This window comes from Phalacrocorax carbo, chromosome 5 (assembly GCF_963921805.1).
Source record: "Phalacrocorax carbo chromosome 5, bPhaCar2.1, whole genome shotgun sequence".
NCBI classification, from domain to species: Eukaryota; Metazoa; Chordata; class Aves; order Suliformes; family Phalacrocoracidae; genus Phalacrocorax; species Phalacrocorax carbo.
Genome location: NC_087517.1, coordinates 41,961,482 through 41,975,570, shown reverse-complemented (window position 1 = coordinate 41,975,570; position 14,089 = coordinate 41,961,482). Strand labels below are relative to the sequence as shown.

General features: G+C 50.3%; 1 protein-coding gene across 1 annotated transcript; it reads right to left on the bottom strand.

Annotated features, from left to right (window-relative positions):
• Positions 1 to 663: 663 nt before the first annotated feature.
• ASB18 (ankyrin repeat and SOCS box containing 18) lies at positions 664 to 12,930 on the bottom strand. Its single transcript, XM_064453326.1, has 5 exons — positions 12,150 to 12,930; positions 10,930 to 11,197; positions 2,582 to 3,080; positions 1,693 to 1,806; positions 664 to 849 (listed from the first exon to the last, which is right to left on the bottom strand). The coding sequence occupies exons 1-5, from the start codon at positions 12,388 to 12,390 to the stop codon at positions 664 to 666; spliced, it is 1,308 nt and encodes a 435-aa protein (XP_064309396.1). The 5' UTR covers positions 12,391 to 12,930.
• Between the last annotated feature and the right edge of the window lie 1,159 nt (positions 12,931 to 14,089).

The following is a 14,089-nucleotide window of genomic DNA, read 5'->3' as shown; positions in this document are numbered from 1 at the left end:
CTCCGTGTGCCAGCCTGGGAGCAGCGACGGGCATGATGGGGATGGGAGGTGCTGGTGCACCTTGGACTGTGGGGGCTGGGAGAAATAGGCCGTGTTACCCCCCTGCCTCTGGTGCTGCGTGGAGTAACGAGCTCTTTCTCGGTGGCTTCTACATCAACAAATAGATTTTTGGTCTATTTTACAGTCTATATTAATGCCACTGGACACTGCATCCTGCTAGCGGCTTCCACGATGCACCTCTGGTCCCAATTCCGCTTGTGCCACTCTTGGGCGAGATCTATCCAAAGGGATTTGATGCCCACGTGGGCTGATTTTAGTTGTCTGCCGTGCATGCTTGCCTTTGCGCACCTGAGGAGCCCCGCTGCTTTGCAGAGATGCTTTATAATGAGTATTATTCATATCTGCAGCATGCTTGTAACAGCTACTAATCATTTTACTACTCTTTATAATATATTTAAAGCACAATTAGAAAAAAAATCTATACAAAGTTACAGCCAAAAGCACATTTTAGTTATGTTATAAATCCCTGAAAAACAATCATCTATCATGAAAACCGGCACTCCTTCCCTCGGCTGACAGAAATGGATGCTTCTGTGCTACACCGAGGGACAACAAGGTAAGGAAGGGCTGGACGGCAGACGTCGGTCGGTTCCTCTCAGCCCTTCAAAGCACGACTCCTTCAGGCTCCAGCAGCAGGTAATCGTGCAAAGGCTTGGGCACAGGCAGCAAGGGGATAAGGCAATGGCATTTGCTGCCCAACTTTTTCCGAATGGTGGAGCGGCATAAATGTTGCAGACACCGGGCTGTACCCGCCAGCCGGAAAAAGGATTCGTAGAATAACTGGTGCTGCTGCAAAGAGATGGGGGGAAACATGAACATCTGTTGGTTTTATTTTTTTTCCAGGTTAAGCCAAACAAGCCAGAGGTACTTCTGAGATGGAGGTGTAAGGGGAGGAGGTAAGAAACCCATCGCCGATGTTTGTCTGTGGGTTAGGGGTCTGTGTGCTGTTGCGGCTCCTGCAAGCAAAGGCTGGGTGAGGAATGCTCCTGTGGAAGCACATGTGAAGAAACCCAGCCTCGCTGCAGGCACTGTTTGGGGAGGATGCTTTCATGACCATTCTTGCAGAAAGCCTTACAGCTGATGCAGGAGAGACCTGCTTGTTTCTAAGCTGGGGAAACAAAGCAGGGTCAGTCTGTGCAGCTTCAGCCTTTACTTAGCTTGGAATTAAACCCATCTCTCCCACCCCTGGAGCGTGCTGAAGGGCTTTATTCGTATTTCAGCGTCTGTCTCCCCTCACAGCCAAGCTAACCAAGGACCTGTGGGGACAAATCAGCCATCCAAGATCATTCAAAAGCAGGCTGGCTGTACCTGTTGCACAGGTGGGGACGAGTTTCTTAAAATCAAAATTAGTGGCATGGGCTCCTGTGGAGCAGCAGTCTGGGTCCAGGGTCACTTCCAGATGTTGGGATTGTATTTTGTTGTGGGCCAGGGACAGGAATGGGGGTTTTGGTGTTGATGGAGCTAAAGGGATGCAAAGCTGCTGAGATGGATTTTGTGTGTTGGGGTGCTCCGAGGACTATCCCCCTTCCCCCCCTCCAAGTGAAGTTAGGGTGGGGAAAAAAGACCTCCCAGTGGGTAAACCCCCTTCCTCGGGGCTCAGCTGTCCCTGCCAAACCACCAGCATTGTCTCACCTGAAACACCTCCTCTGGCACGGCCTCGGCCCACTTCTCAGAGACAGGGATTTGCGAGTAGGAATTGAAGAGGACTTCAATGATCTCTGGCACGGCTGCACAGGACTTCAGCACCTAGTTGTGGGCAATAGGGAGGGTGTTCAGACAAAGATGCATGTCCCAGAGGGGCAGAGCATCCATGTGCTGCAGCAGGGGCTCATCCTGCCCCACTGTGGTCCAGGCTGGGATGGGCCCGTGTCAATATGAGGCAGGCGTAGGGTTTGTCCTGGCATGCTTTGGAGGTCTTTCTCCACCTGTCAAGTGGTGGGAAGACCTGCTTTGCTGTGACACTTCTTCCTCTGGATGTGGCCCTTGCTTCTTATTTACATTTTTGGCTTATGCATGATAAGCTGGGATAATATTTTCTTTATTGCTTGATGTAAAATCAATGAAATACAGAGCCATAAGGCAGCTGTCCTGACAGCTGATGTACTAAGCCTCTCTCTGACATCCCCAGGCAGGAAAAAATTCTCCATGCCAGTCCCCCCTGCCCATACTGGCTCCCTCCATCCTGCCCTGTGCTTATCTCAACCCACAAGTTCTTTTGCTCTTCCGATTCTCTTCCCCATCGCACAGGGGTGGGGGGAGCGAGCAAGCGGCTGCGTGGTGTTTAGTTGCCAGCTAAGGCTGAACCACAACACCCCGCTGCCACCTTATGTGGGTGTTTTCATTTCCATCATTCCCAACAGCATTGCCAACCCTGATGCCATGGTCCCCTCTCCCTGCCCAGACCAGGAGGCTCTCCCAAATTCTCCTAACCCTCTGGCTTTCTACTTCCCAAAGAACCCAGATCCCAACTGCAAAATCCTGGGTGCAAGGAGATGCAGAGGGGCTGTTTTGGGGTTGGTACCTTGATGAAGGCAGGGGGCCATATCTTCTGGGAGCCATAGTTGAGCAGCAGCTGGACGGTGAGGTGGGGCTGCAGCTCCCGCTTGAAGGCAGCGCTCTGCAGAGTGCAGCCCAGAGGGGAGATGCCATCATAGTCGATGGCATTGACGTCAGCCCCATGCCGCAGAAGGAAGTGTGCCAGGCCAGCGTTGGCAGCTGCACATGCCTTGTGCAAGGGGCTCCTCCGCATCTCATCCCGGGCATCAATGTTGGCGCCATGGGCCACCAGCAGCTGGCAAAGCTGCAGGCACCCCTTGCCAGTGCCGGGCACCTGCCCGCAGAGGATGCTGAGAGCCGTCTCCTCTCTTGTGCTGCATGTGTTGACGCATGCCCCGTGCCGCAGATAGAGGCGGGCATGGTCGCAGAGGCAGTGCCTGGCCGCCACGTGCAGTGCTGTCTCCCCCCCATCCTCACTGGGCAGGTTGACAGTGGCCCTGTGTCTCAGCAGGAGCTTGGCACATCTGCAAAGAGATGGGAAGGCTGGGGGGTGCGCTCCCCAGATGGGTTTTGGGGGTTATGGGCTGAAGTGGGAGCCATGGGGATGATGGGGTGGGAGGTGGCATGGAGTGAGGATGGGGGTCAAAATGGTGATGGGCTTTCACAGGGCTTGGGGCACTCAAGGATTTGGGGAAGGAGAAGCAGAAGCTGGGGAAGGTGACTCTGTGCCCTGGTGCCCACTGCAGGGTGGTGATGGTTTGGGCAACGTCTCCCTCTTGCTCTTGACCATCATCATTCATGGATGGCCATCCCTGACCATCCTTGACCACCTTGACCCACCACGGTTCCACCATCCTAGACCCACCAGGGACTGCTGAGCCTTATCCCGGCTGTGCCAATGGTCATGCAGCACTGGGACCAGTGTCCATGGTTAGCCATGCCAGCTAGGCCTGTCCTGGGCAGTGAGGGGCATGGGATGCATCCAGTCGTGATGAGGACACATGTGGTGATGGGCCCCTTCATCTCCTGGCACTGGCACAGCCCTGGGATGTTATGGAGACAATCTATACATTCCCACCCTTTGGCTGATATCCATAGAGCTTCTCAGCTGAAAACATCCTAAACCGCTACCTTCACCTTAATCTGTGCTGAGACCAAACTGATATGGAGGGAAGCCCTCAGCAATGCCTCTGTGCAGCAGAAGAGCTTGGTGTGAGTTTACTTGGGTATGAAATGGATTTCTCTTCTCCTGTTAAGGGACCCAAATGCCTGTGTTGGTCTCTCACCCCAGAGAGGACTAAAGGAGCAGGTTTTCTGCCTGTCCTGAAAAGAAACACTTTTGCAGATGGTTTAAGTCTGTGGAAACAAATTTTGTTGGCTTGTTTGGCACCTGGTGATGATGGAGTGGCAGCACCTGCAGTTCCCAGGAGGAATAAATCAAGGTAAGCAATCCTCCCTATCCTAAATCACTGCTCCTACTTCTCCTTCCCTCTAACATCACTGTGCATAGCTGCAAAGAGGGGTTATGGCTGCTGTGAAGCAGGGATGCTGGTTTCCGTCAGAGCTTTCCACCTGCATCCTTGTGACAACAGACAAGGCTTAAACATGCCTGGTATGCCCTGTTGGTGGTTGGTGTTGTTTGTTTTTTTTTTTTGGTGTGTGTGCATGTGAGTAAATGGATGTGATCAGCCAGTCTAAATGAATCAAAGTGACTGCTCTGTCTCCTGCTGGGAGCTGCCAGGGCCAGCGTGGCTCAATGTCACCACCCAGGCAGGGCTGTCGGCAGCCAGGTTAGCACACAGGGCTCAGCTCACTGCTGTGGCACAGAGGTGTTACTTTTTGGAGGAAGGCCAGACCCACATGTTGTCCAAGTGAGACCTTGAAAACATGGCAAGATCGTGTTTCCCAAGGGATGCTGCTGGGGAGGTGGGGAAGCCTTAGCAGTGGCTGGCTGGAGTCTAGGGAGGTATATCAACCTTTAACCCCTCCCACACACCTGTTTTATTTTCCTCTAATAAGCTTTTCTTTTAGCTCAGGTATCACCCAGAGCCCTAAGTGAGGTTCCGAGCTGACACAGAAGCAAAATGAGGGGGAGCTGGGGGGCAGTGGAGTCCTTGCCTGATCCTTCCAGCAGGGGAGATGGGGAAGAAGAGGAGCCCCAGGGAGGAAGAATGCAGCCAGGGCATTGCTTGTTTTTCTTGGCCCAGATGAATGCTAACATATGTGGGGAAAACAATAATAATTAAATAGTAATAATCTACTTGAATCTCTCTGGACCTTCAGCATCACCTCCTCCAAGATAGGAGCTGGTGAGACATTCACTCTCCTTGGTGGTGCAGGATCTGCAAATACCTCCTTGGGCTGCTTTTCCCATGAGTATCAAGCCTGAGTTTGCCAGGAAAAAATCCTGCAGGATCTGTGGGGACAGGCTGTTTCTGCAGCCTTTGCAGGTGTAATGGTCCCAGATTCTGCCAGCCCTCGCTGGACATGCCAGAGACATATGCTGCGGTTGTTCTCTGCTGGGGTTGTAGTTGTGGGTGAGCGGATAGAGTATGGGGTTGTGCCAGCCCCAAAATCCTTAGATCCTTACTTTACAATTCCCTTTTTACTCTAAAACATACCGAATCCCTTTCTCAAGCAATGGCTTGTCTCACTGAGGCTTTTTTGGCGTTTGCTGTCTGCTGCTAGTTGGTAAAACTTTGTTGGAGAGGGTCAGTTGCTGGACCAAATCACACCACGACTTGGTCATGTTTACCGGTCTTGTCTGTCCTTCACAGAGGGAATTTGTAGCCCTAATTATAACGACATTCTCAGGACCTCACTGGGTTAGCTTAAACCTAATGTCATTGTTAGCTCTGGCACCCTAAAATAATGTATTTGGGGCAAACCAAGGGATGTTTCTTCAGGGAAAAATGGAAATATGTATTCCTGACTTGGTTTGCAAAACATGCAGCAGCCTAGTCCAGAAGAAAATTCCCTTTTGTTCTTTTTTGTTTGTTTTTTAATAGATCATGCCTAAAGCATCTCTGTTCCCTTCCCAGGCAAGGAGGTAGCTGTGCCTAGAGACCCTGAGCACAAACACTGCGAGAATTCTAGCAAGAGCAATGTATTGAGAGTGCCCAGGCAGAAGATTTATGTCTGCATAGGCGAGGCAGAGGGAATATTTCCCTGTCCTTAATTTTGGGATAAAGGTTGGTACATCATGGGTTGCCTGGCAAAGCAAGTGCTGTGCCCAGTCCTTCCAGTCCTTGCACAGGGTTTTCCCTTACTGAGTGCAAGATGGGAGTTCAGTTACAGGGAGTTCAATTCTTCTTGGTCTCCTGATAGCCATCCCAAATATCCTCTAGAAATACCAGGGTGGAAATGCCATCCTTCTCAGATGCTATTTTCCTGAAGGGTTATTCTTATTTATTATCAAGTTCAATGGATAACTTGTTGGAAGAAACCTGAGTCAGTTTATATTGCATTTTCCCCCTGGATACGCCTCCCTCGGCAAAGAGGGAATGTTAGTGAGGGGCTATAAATAAGGGGTGATCCTCTCTGGTTAATGGAAATGGTGGGCCCCCGCAATGAGCACGTGCCTCCTGTTCGATGTATGGGGCATCAGCAGGTGCCGGGTAGATGCCATTCATGCTTGCTGGCTATATGCTCTTATTTTAGCCTCTAGTCTCTGCTGATGAACTCATATACTCTAACACTTTGCCAGAATTTCTAGCTTCTTGGTTTTTTTATTGATGCCCTGTTGTTCACCATTAGATTAGACTAAAACCCCATTAAATAGGGCTCAGCTAATGCTTGCTGCTTTCTGAGGGCTCCTCTCCAATTTTCTGGGTATATTGCAAGAAGCCATGGATTTAGTTCAGCAGAAATTCAGACACAGGGGGCAAAGCAAACCAGCTTGTTTTCCATCCAGCCTGGTACTGTCAACCTGGCCAAGCAGCTTGCCAGCAGCGGTGATACCCCTGGAGCAAGCCCTCAAAGAGCCACCCTCACACATAGTTATATCAGATTTTGTCTAGTTTAAACTCATTTCCAAACCCTTCCTAACTCATCTGTGGATGATGAGACACCCGAATGTCTCCTTGCTTGGGCAAGTTGCTCATTAGGTCAAAATCGCACTAATTTGTGATAACCGGTACTAGTACTACAGGTTTGCCTTGCGCTGTGGTCCTGACTCAGATAAACAGGATAAAATGATTTGGGTTTTATTTTCCTTCTTCACTCCTCAATGAAGCCGGGCCAGATGTCAGTGCAACGTTGGGCAGTCCGTGCCCATCACCCTCCCGTGCCCTCTTGCTGCCAGGATGGCTCCCACTGGCCATGACTCCCAGCATCCCAGTGGGATGCCACTCAGTTTTGGATGAAAAATGCCTAGGCTGGGAAAGTGGGATTTAGCTTGAAATGGGATGCCATGAATAACCAGCAGGAGGAGCAGGAGGTTGGGGCAGTGGAGGCTGGAGGAAAATTCCTGTCCTAAACACTCAGGCCCTCAGATTTCTTAAGGAAAATATTCTGTGTGTTTTTTTCCCCTCCCTGGGACTGGAGTGAGGCTTTCCCATCCTTTGCTCTGCTGTTTCTCATGGCATCCAAGTGACCATCTCCGAATCTGTCTGTGATTTATTGCAAGATTCATCTTGCTTGTTGAAACAGCCTTTCTCAAGCTTGGCTCTGAATGCAAGGATTATTCCTATTAATTTCCTAAAAGAAGAAAGGAAGCCTGTTTTTCTTTAAAGGATGAAAATCTTTTCAGGCACTGCAAGCCCAGTGGTGAGCCACGGCAACACCGGTGCCGAGGGCTGGTTGTGACGTGGCTGCTTGTGCCAGCACAGGGACTGCTCTGCCGCCGCGGGGCAAACACCAGCCAAGGACCATCCTGCTTTGCACCGTCTCTTTGCTAAAGCTTTGTCAGCTGTGGATACTCATCCATGAGACCTCATTTTGTCACACTGACTTGGGGAGCAGCTTCTCCAAAGAGCAGGGTCAAGCCTTGGCTTGTGTTTTGTATCTGCTTTTGGGCTCTTTATTTCTTACTAGGACCCATTAAGAAGCTGGTCTTCCCTGGTGGGGAGATGAGTTTCCAAAATGATGGCTCCAAACCCTCTGAGTTTTGTATTTTTTTGATGCTAAAACAGAGCAGAGGACAAGCTTTAGCGCTAGATGATGCTAAACACTGGCCTTTAAAATCTGTGGTCTTTTATTTGTAGTAACACTTCTTTCCTGCAGCCAAAAGGGCATCTGGGCGAATGCTGAAATAGCTGGAGGGTACCACGGGGCCAGACCCACCAATGGTGGGTTAGTGCCCATCTCCCTTGTGTTGCCTTTTTACGTACCTGCCTTCCTGCTTTGCTCCTGTTTTCTGCTAATTCCTCCCATAATTAGCTATCCTCGTCTAACACCCCCTAAGCAAAACCCATCCTGCCTGCCCAAGCTGGCCACTTTCGCCATCGTTTCTTGCACAGTGCCCTCAGACACTGAGTCTCCTCCTGCACTGAATCGTCTCACCGTTTAACTCCCATCCCTTGGTCCTGGAGGGTGGGAGCCAGAAGACAGCTCTGGTTTCAGCTTGCAGGGTGGAGGGGAAGCTTGAAGAAGTGAACACAAAGGCATCACTCAGCCATAAGCCCAAGTTGCACAGAGGCGGGGGTGACATCTTCTTTTCTCATCACTTGGCTTGGCTAAGCCCTCTTTCCTACGTGGAAGGCTGGGGGAGGCAAGCCTTAGGGGATTTCTCTCCAGGTAGGCTCTCCCTGGTTGCATGGGAAACCTGGGATCTTCAGAGAGCTTTTTGCAACTCATAGATCTGAAGGAGGACCCTACAAACGTGGTAGTGTTTGCCATCCCTTCTGCTGCGGGTACCACAATGAGAGGCGGGAGATACGTCCCGCGTCCCTGTGATGCGCGTTCCACTGCCCCATGCATGCTCTTCCCCCAGCACTGCTGGGAGAGTTGAGACTCTTCCTCTCCCCCTCAATTATTTTTATTTTATTTTTTTTTCGGGGTGCCAATAAAGGCAGACTCCTTTAATCATCCCAGCTTTAAGAGGGAAATGGAGAGCGCCAGGGAGAGAGTGCAGTGAATTTAGAGACTCATCTTACCCCACCATGTTAATTATCTCTGCTGTAAAAAAGAGGTCAAGGAGAGGAACTCTACTAAATAGGCCGACGTTGGCATGAACAGCTCCTAAAGTGAAGAAGGTAAGACTGAACTTTACTGGAACTTTTTTTTTCGATCTCTTCAAAAAGCTCCTAGATTAAAGCTCTGATATCCTTTTTGTTGAAATCTCATGGATTCTGAAGCTCAAATGGCTGGAAGGAAGCCCAGATAATTTTTTTTTATCCCAGTCACTGAGAGGCTCAAAGGTTCTAAGTCCTGCCCCCATGGTGAATTGCCGAGTATATGGGAATACAGAAGAACCGGGCACATAGGTGTTCTGGCCATTGTTATTGAGAGGGAGAAAAATAAAATAGCTCTCTATGTAGGTCAATGACCTGCTCTTTATTGTCAGTAAAAAATTAAGGATGACCTAAAATCTACTACTCAATAAAAAAAAAAAAAGGCAAGGTAAAGGAGTCTCCCCCTAATCAAAGAGGAAATGTTTGTGTTACCTAAAGCTTGACCTCCTCAGTCTCTAACTTTAGCAAAGTCTTTGCGATTGAAAAGCAGTGGTCGAAACCTCAAAACCTGTCTGAAATGTCTATTAATTTTTGATCTTTCAAGGGAGTTGGCTTAGTTATTGTAGAAGCCCCCGTAGCGCCAGGTAGCATAGTTAAGGGTCTCTCAGCATTTCCATTTTAAAGTTCCAATATTCAAGGGCTTATAACTCAGCTGTTTCTACGTTGTGTCTGCCTGATCCCCACGTTGCCATTTGCTGGCTCACCTGTCATCCCCCTCCAGCCTTCTGGGGGAAATAACATGTAAATCTGTGACAACGGCTCATTTTTAATATATATAAATATATTTGCTTTTTTTCCAAGCTGGGAAGCCCCTGGCCAAAACCAGGACACCTGGACCTCTGTGGGCCGTGGGGTCTTCTCCATGCACCAGGTTGGTTTCTGTGCCCCATCTCTAGAGGGGGAGAGCAAGTTGGTGAAACCTAAAATACCCCCCCGAGGCTTTTAGGGTGGCTTGGGGTTTGGAGTCTGAGGCTTTAAGGTCAAAGGGAGCTCGGGTAAAGGAATTAAAACCAGCTTCTTATTAATGATGAGGGCTGCCTGTAGCATTCTCCCTCACCAGTCCCACTCCCTTCAACCCTCATCACACCAAGGATGTATTTGATTAATCCCTAGATTTTTGGCTGAACGAAAATTCGATTAATACTTGATTTTTGGCTGTCTTGTACACTCTTATAAGCCGGGCTTCAGATATTTGCATCTGCAAACCTTTTCCTCTCTGGCTGCTTATGTTTTGCAGAGCTCTTTCCCTGTCACCTGGCTCACAATACATTAGATCCATAGTGGGAACCTTGCCTTCACCACTTCTAGTTAAGCTTGCTGCCTGCCTAAAGGGGAGAGGATTGAAGCTGGGGTGGCTTTTCACTAAAACTGGCAGATAATAAAATTCATTACGGCCCTAAGCAGTTTCATCAGGATATCGAGGGGCTGAGCTCTTCATTAAAAAAACCAAAATGTTCTGATGCCTTAGCTTTAATGATTCAGGTACTTAAAGTCCTACCAAGACATATGTGTGTACATGAAAAGCTTATTTTTCAAGGCAATGTTTATGCTCGTCTCTGTGTGATGCTGATCTAGGCTGAGAAAGGAGCGGACACATGTGGCCGAGCCTTAAGCCCAGCTATAAACCAAGGTGAACCCATATATGGCTCATGCGAGGTGAGGAGGTGGGAAGATTGTTCCCTATCCTGTAGACCCCATGCCTTTGTTACGGCCCTGGGGCTGGGATTTTAGGAGGAGGAAGTGCCCTGATTGGCACCGACTTTCTTTGTGAATAGGGTTGGCATGGGCTGAGGAGTGCAGGAGGTTGGGGTAACCTGTGTGCCCCACGACTGGACCCATCCTGAGCATCTCCTGGGCAAAAGTGTGCTGGACCTGGGATGTGGGACATAGCCATTTTAGGATAAATCCTCAGAAAAGATGAGCAAGGAAAAGCATGTGGAGCTGGTCTAGTCTGTTCCTGTGCATGGGAAAGAGACCTGGGCCGTGCAACGTGCCTGGTACCGAAATACCCCTTTTTGTCTGTGCTCGTTGTGCTGCAGCAGCTGATGGAGCCAGGAGATGTGGGAGCATGTGGAAAGCCTTGCCAGGGATTATGGCATCTTTTTTGCACCCTACAGAGGCAAAAGCACTGGGGTCTGGATGCAGGGGATGCAGAACGCAGTTATCGGCAGGGGGAGGGTGATAGGGTCCCTCTTCTTACCCCAGGGAGTCTTGGGTGGTGCAGAGGTGCAGCGGGGCCAGGCCCTCATCAGTCTGCAGGTTGGGATCAGCCTTGTGCTCCAGCAGCAGCTCAACGCAGTCGGTGTGCCCCCCCAGGCAGGCTTCGTGCAGGGGCCCTCGCCCTCCTGGTGCCAGGTCAGGGTCGGCCCGTCGGCGGAGGAGGTGGCGCAGGCTGGCGGCGTGACCCCAGCGGGCAGCGAGGCACAGCGGGGTGGTCAGCTCCCGCTTGTACTCCAGTGACCACAGCCCTGCGGGGAGGAGGGAGCGGGGCTGACGGCCGGGGCTGACCAGCTGGACTCCCATCCCCTGTGTACCGGCCTTGCACATAAAACAGATCAAGACACTGTTTTTACCATTTTTCTTTTAGCTCCCTGGCAGCTTTAGGGGTTCCAAAGAGCCCGGTTATGGTTGGTGGCTGCTCTGAGTGCTCTTGGCAAGAGGGGAAGTGAAACTCCCCTGGCATGTGCACATCCAGGAGCAGGCCTGCATATGACACAAGCTGGGTAAACCAATATGCTGCCTGCAGCCAGCTGCACAGGTGACCCTGTGTGCAAGACCTTGCTGGCAGGAGCTAAAAGGCAGCTCATGAATTCCCCACCTGCACCTAGGGGAGGAAAAAACTGTCTTTGCTGGGACTGGGCTGGGCCTGAAGGCACCCAAGCTGGGTTAGAGCACATTGGGAGGGTGATGCAGGGCTGGGCAAGTGATGCATTGAGTTTAGGTTTAGCTGGAGCAAGACATTGCAGTTTCCAGCAGCTCTGGGACCATCAGTAGATGCATGGTGCCTGGTGAGCATCTGGGACCACAGGACCATCTGAGGTTGGGAGGCACCAGGCACTACTACTCTGGGAGCATCTTATTCCTGCCAGGTAGGACTGGGCAGCTCTTTCTGAGCCCCTGCACAGGGAATTTGGGCTGTGAGCCCTCTTGCAAGCATGCCTAAGCCACAGAGCACCCCATCCAACCTGAAAAAGTCATGTGGACATGGGTTAGTATGTGCAGAAGAAAATAGTAAAAGAAAGTGCTGAATATGGCTAGGGCTGCAGGGCACAGTCAGCTAACTGGAAACCAGCCACCTTGGGAACAGGCTCTATAAAAGTAGTGTTAGGCACTTAAATGCACAGCACCTCTCCTATTTAGGGTTAGTAAATACCTGTTTTTTCAAATTTTTTTCTGGACTGGCCTTTAAAGGAAAAGTACCTGAGAGTCCGTAAGATGCTTGGCTTTTCACCTGCCACTCCAGCTCATTTTTACTGATCTCAAAAACCAGGTTGACATCTTGATAGTACCGGTCAGTCAGGACCTCGAGGTTTCTCAGGTCTCCCGTGACCAGGGCCATGTAATACTTGGTGGCGGGAGCATGAGCTGTTACAGGATGCTCCAAATCCAATTTGGGGGAAATCTGTAGCTTTTCTGTTACAGGTCCCGGTAACTCGCCCATTCCAGTGCTTCCCGTGTGTGTAGGTCCTAGCTGGGAGGATAGACGGGCTTTTATAGTTCATTGTTTCCATCCTCCTGGGCTCATTGTCTAATTATAATCCAGTTAAGGCTCTATTGTTGTTGTATTTATAACTCCGGCAGGGTCAGATGATAACGGGTACACGATACAATGGGAGTCAAACGGTCACTGGGCTGTGTTGTGGCAGCACTTCTTGGATTAAATTGCTGGTTTAATTGCAGGCAGCAGCTTGGGACATGGGCGTTTAGGCTGGGAGGAAAACGGTGCCTAGTGTTCAGAGGGTTAAAAAAAAAGAAGAAAATTAGTCAGCTCCTGTCTGCCCAACCCTGTATAACCTTAGTTGTGTGCTCTGAGCTCTGAGAAAGTATTGTTTGTTTGTTTTTTTCTCTGCCTAATGCTGTATTTTTTTTTCTTTAAGGCACTCATACCTGTTTCCAGTTTTGTGGTTGCTATACAGAAACACCTGGGCATCACGCAGTGGCCGACATGATGCAGTCTGGCACACTGGCGTGTCCCTGCAGGGATGCAAAGCACTTGGCAAAGGCAAGCGAGGTACAAAACTTCCTGGGTCTTTGGCATGGGGAGCTGCTTTCCCCACTGATGCCTTGTATAGGAGAGAGAAAGCGCCTAGCCTCTGCTGCCATTTAAGCACAGGGACGGATGCCAGTGGAGTGTCCCTGGCTCCTGCTGCCCTGAGGCTTGTGGCTCCTTTCCTCAAGGTCACGGGAGAAGTCTGCAGCGGGGACAAGAATAGATCTCAGTGTCTCGTGACTTGGTGGCTTTGCCACCAGCCCAAGGCTCTGGGTGACACAACCATCCCCCACCTGCCACCTCTCACACCCCACCTCCCTGGAGAATTAACATGATCAAAGCAGATCTCAGGATGGTGTTAAACTATAGCAAAGCAGCCAGATGTGTAGGAATTGCTGAAATATTTCGTGGTTCCCTCCATGCGGAGTCAACCTGGGGCTGGAAGAAATGTTTGGGACCTTCGCTGTAGCCCTCTGCAAGTGGGGACCTTGCTGGGCTCCTGCAGGTGACCATGAGCCAACACATCCGTGCAGTAAGAGTAATCTGAGGTTTCTTTCTGGGTTTACTCGGCACAGCTGCAGTGATATCCAGCTGTCTGGCTCCAGAGACAATGGGAAGAGTGTGAAGTCACAAAAAACTCACAGTGTGGCTATCCAGGATGGGGCTGTGCTGGGCAGAGGGAGTCTGACTTGGTGTCCTTGTGTAAATTAAACCCTTGTGCAAAAGAACCCTGCCTTGAGCTCTCTGTTCACCTGCAGCTGCAGTAGGACCTAATTTGAGGTCAATCTTTGTGGTCTTTCCTGTTTTCTTTCTCCCCCTGAACTCAAGACTGGCCTTCCCACCTGGCTGTATGTCCACAAGTGCTCAGCTGGTTTGAGTTTCCAAATCCCATTGTCTTTCTCTATTCTTTTACCACTTGTTGCTATTCTGCTACCTCCAGTCTTTCTGTGCCCCTTCACCCTTCTAGTATCACCCGAACCACCTCCTAAAAGCATTACTTTTGTAGGAAAAATAGCCTCATTATCCCCTGGGGTCCCTTAGCCGGCACAGGAGAAGGTTTGGAGAGCCAGGGAGTGGCACAGATGGGGATCATTTTCCCCAGGGACTTGCCCTGGGTTGTTTTTCTGCAGCTCTGGCTTGCTTTTCCTCT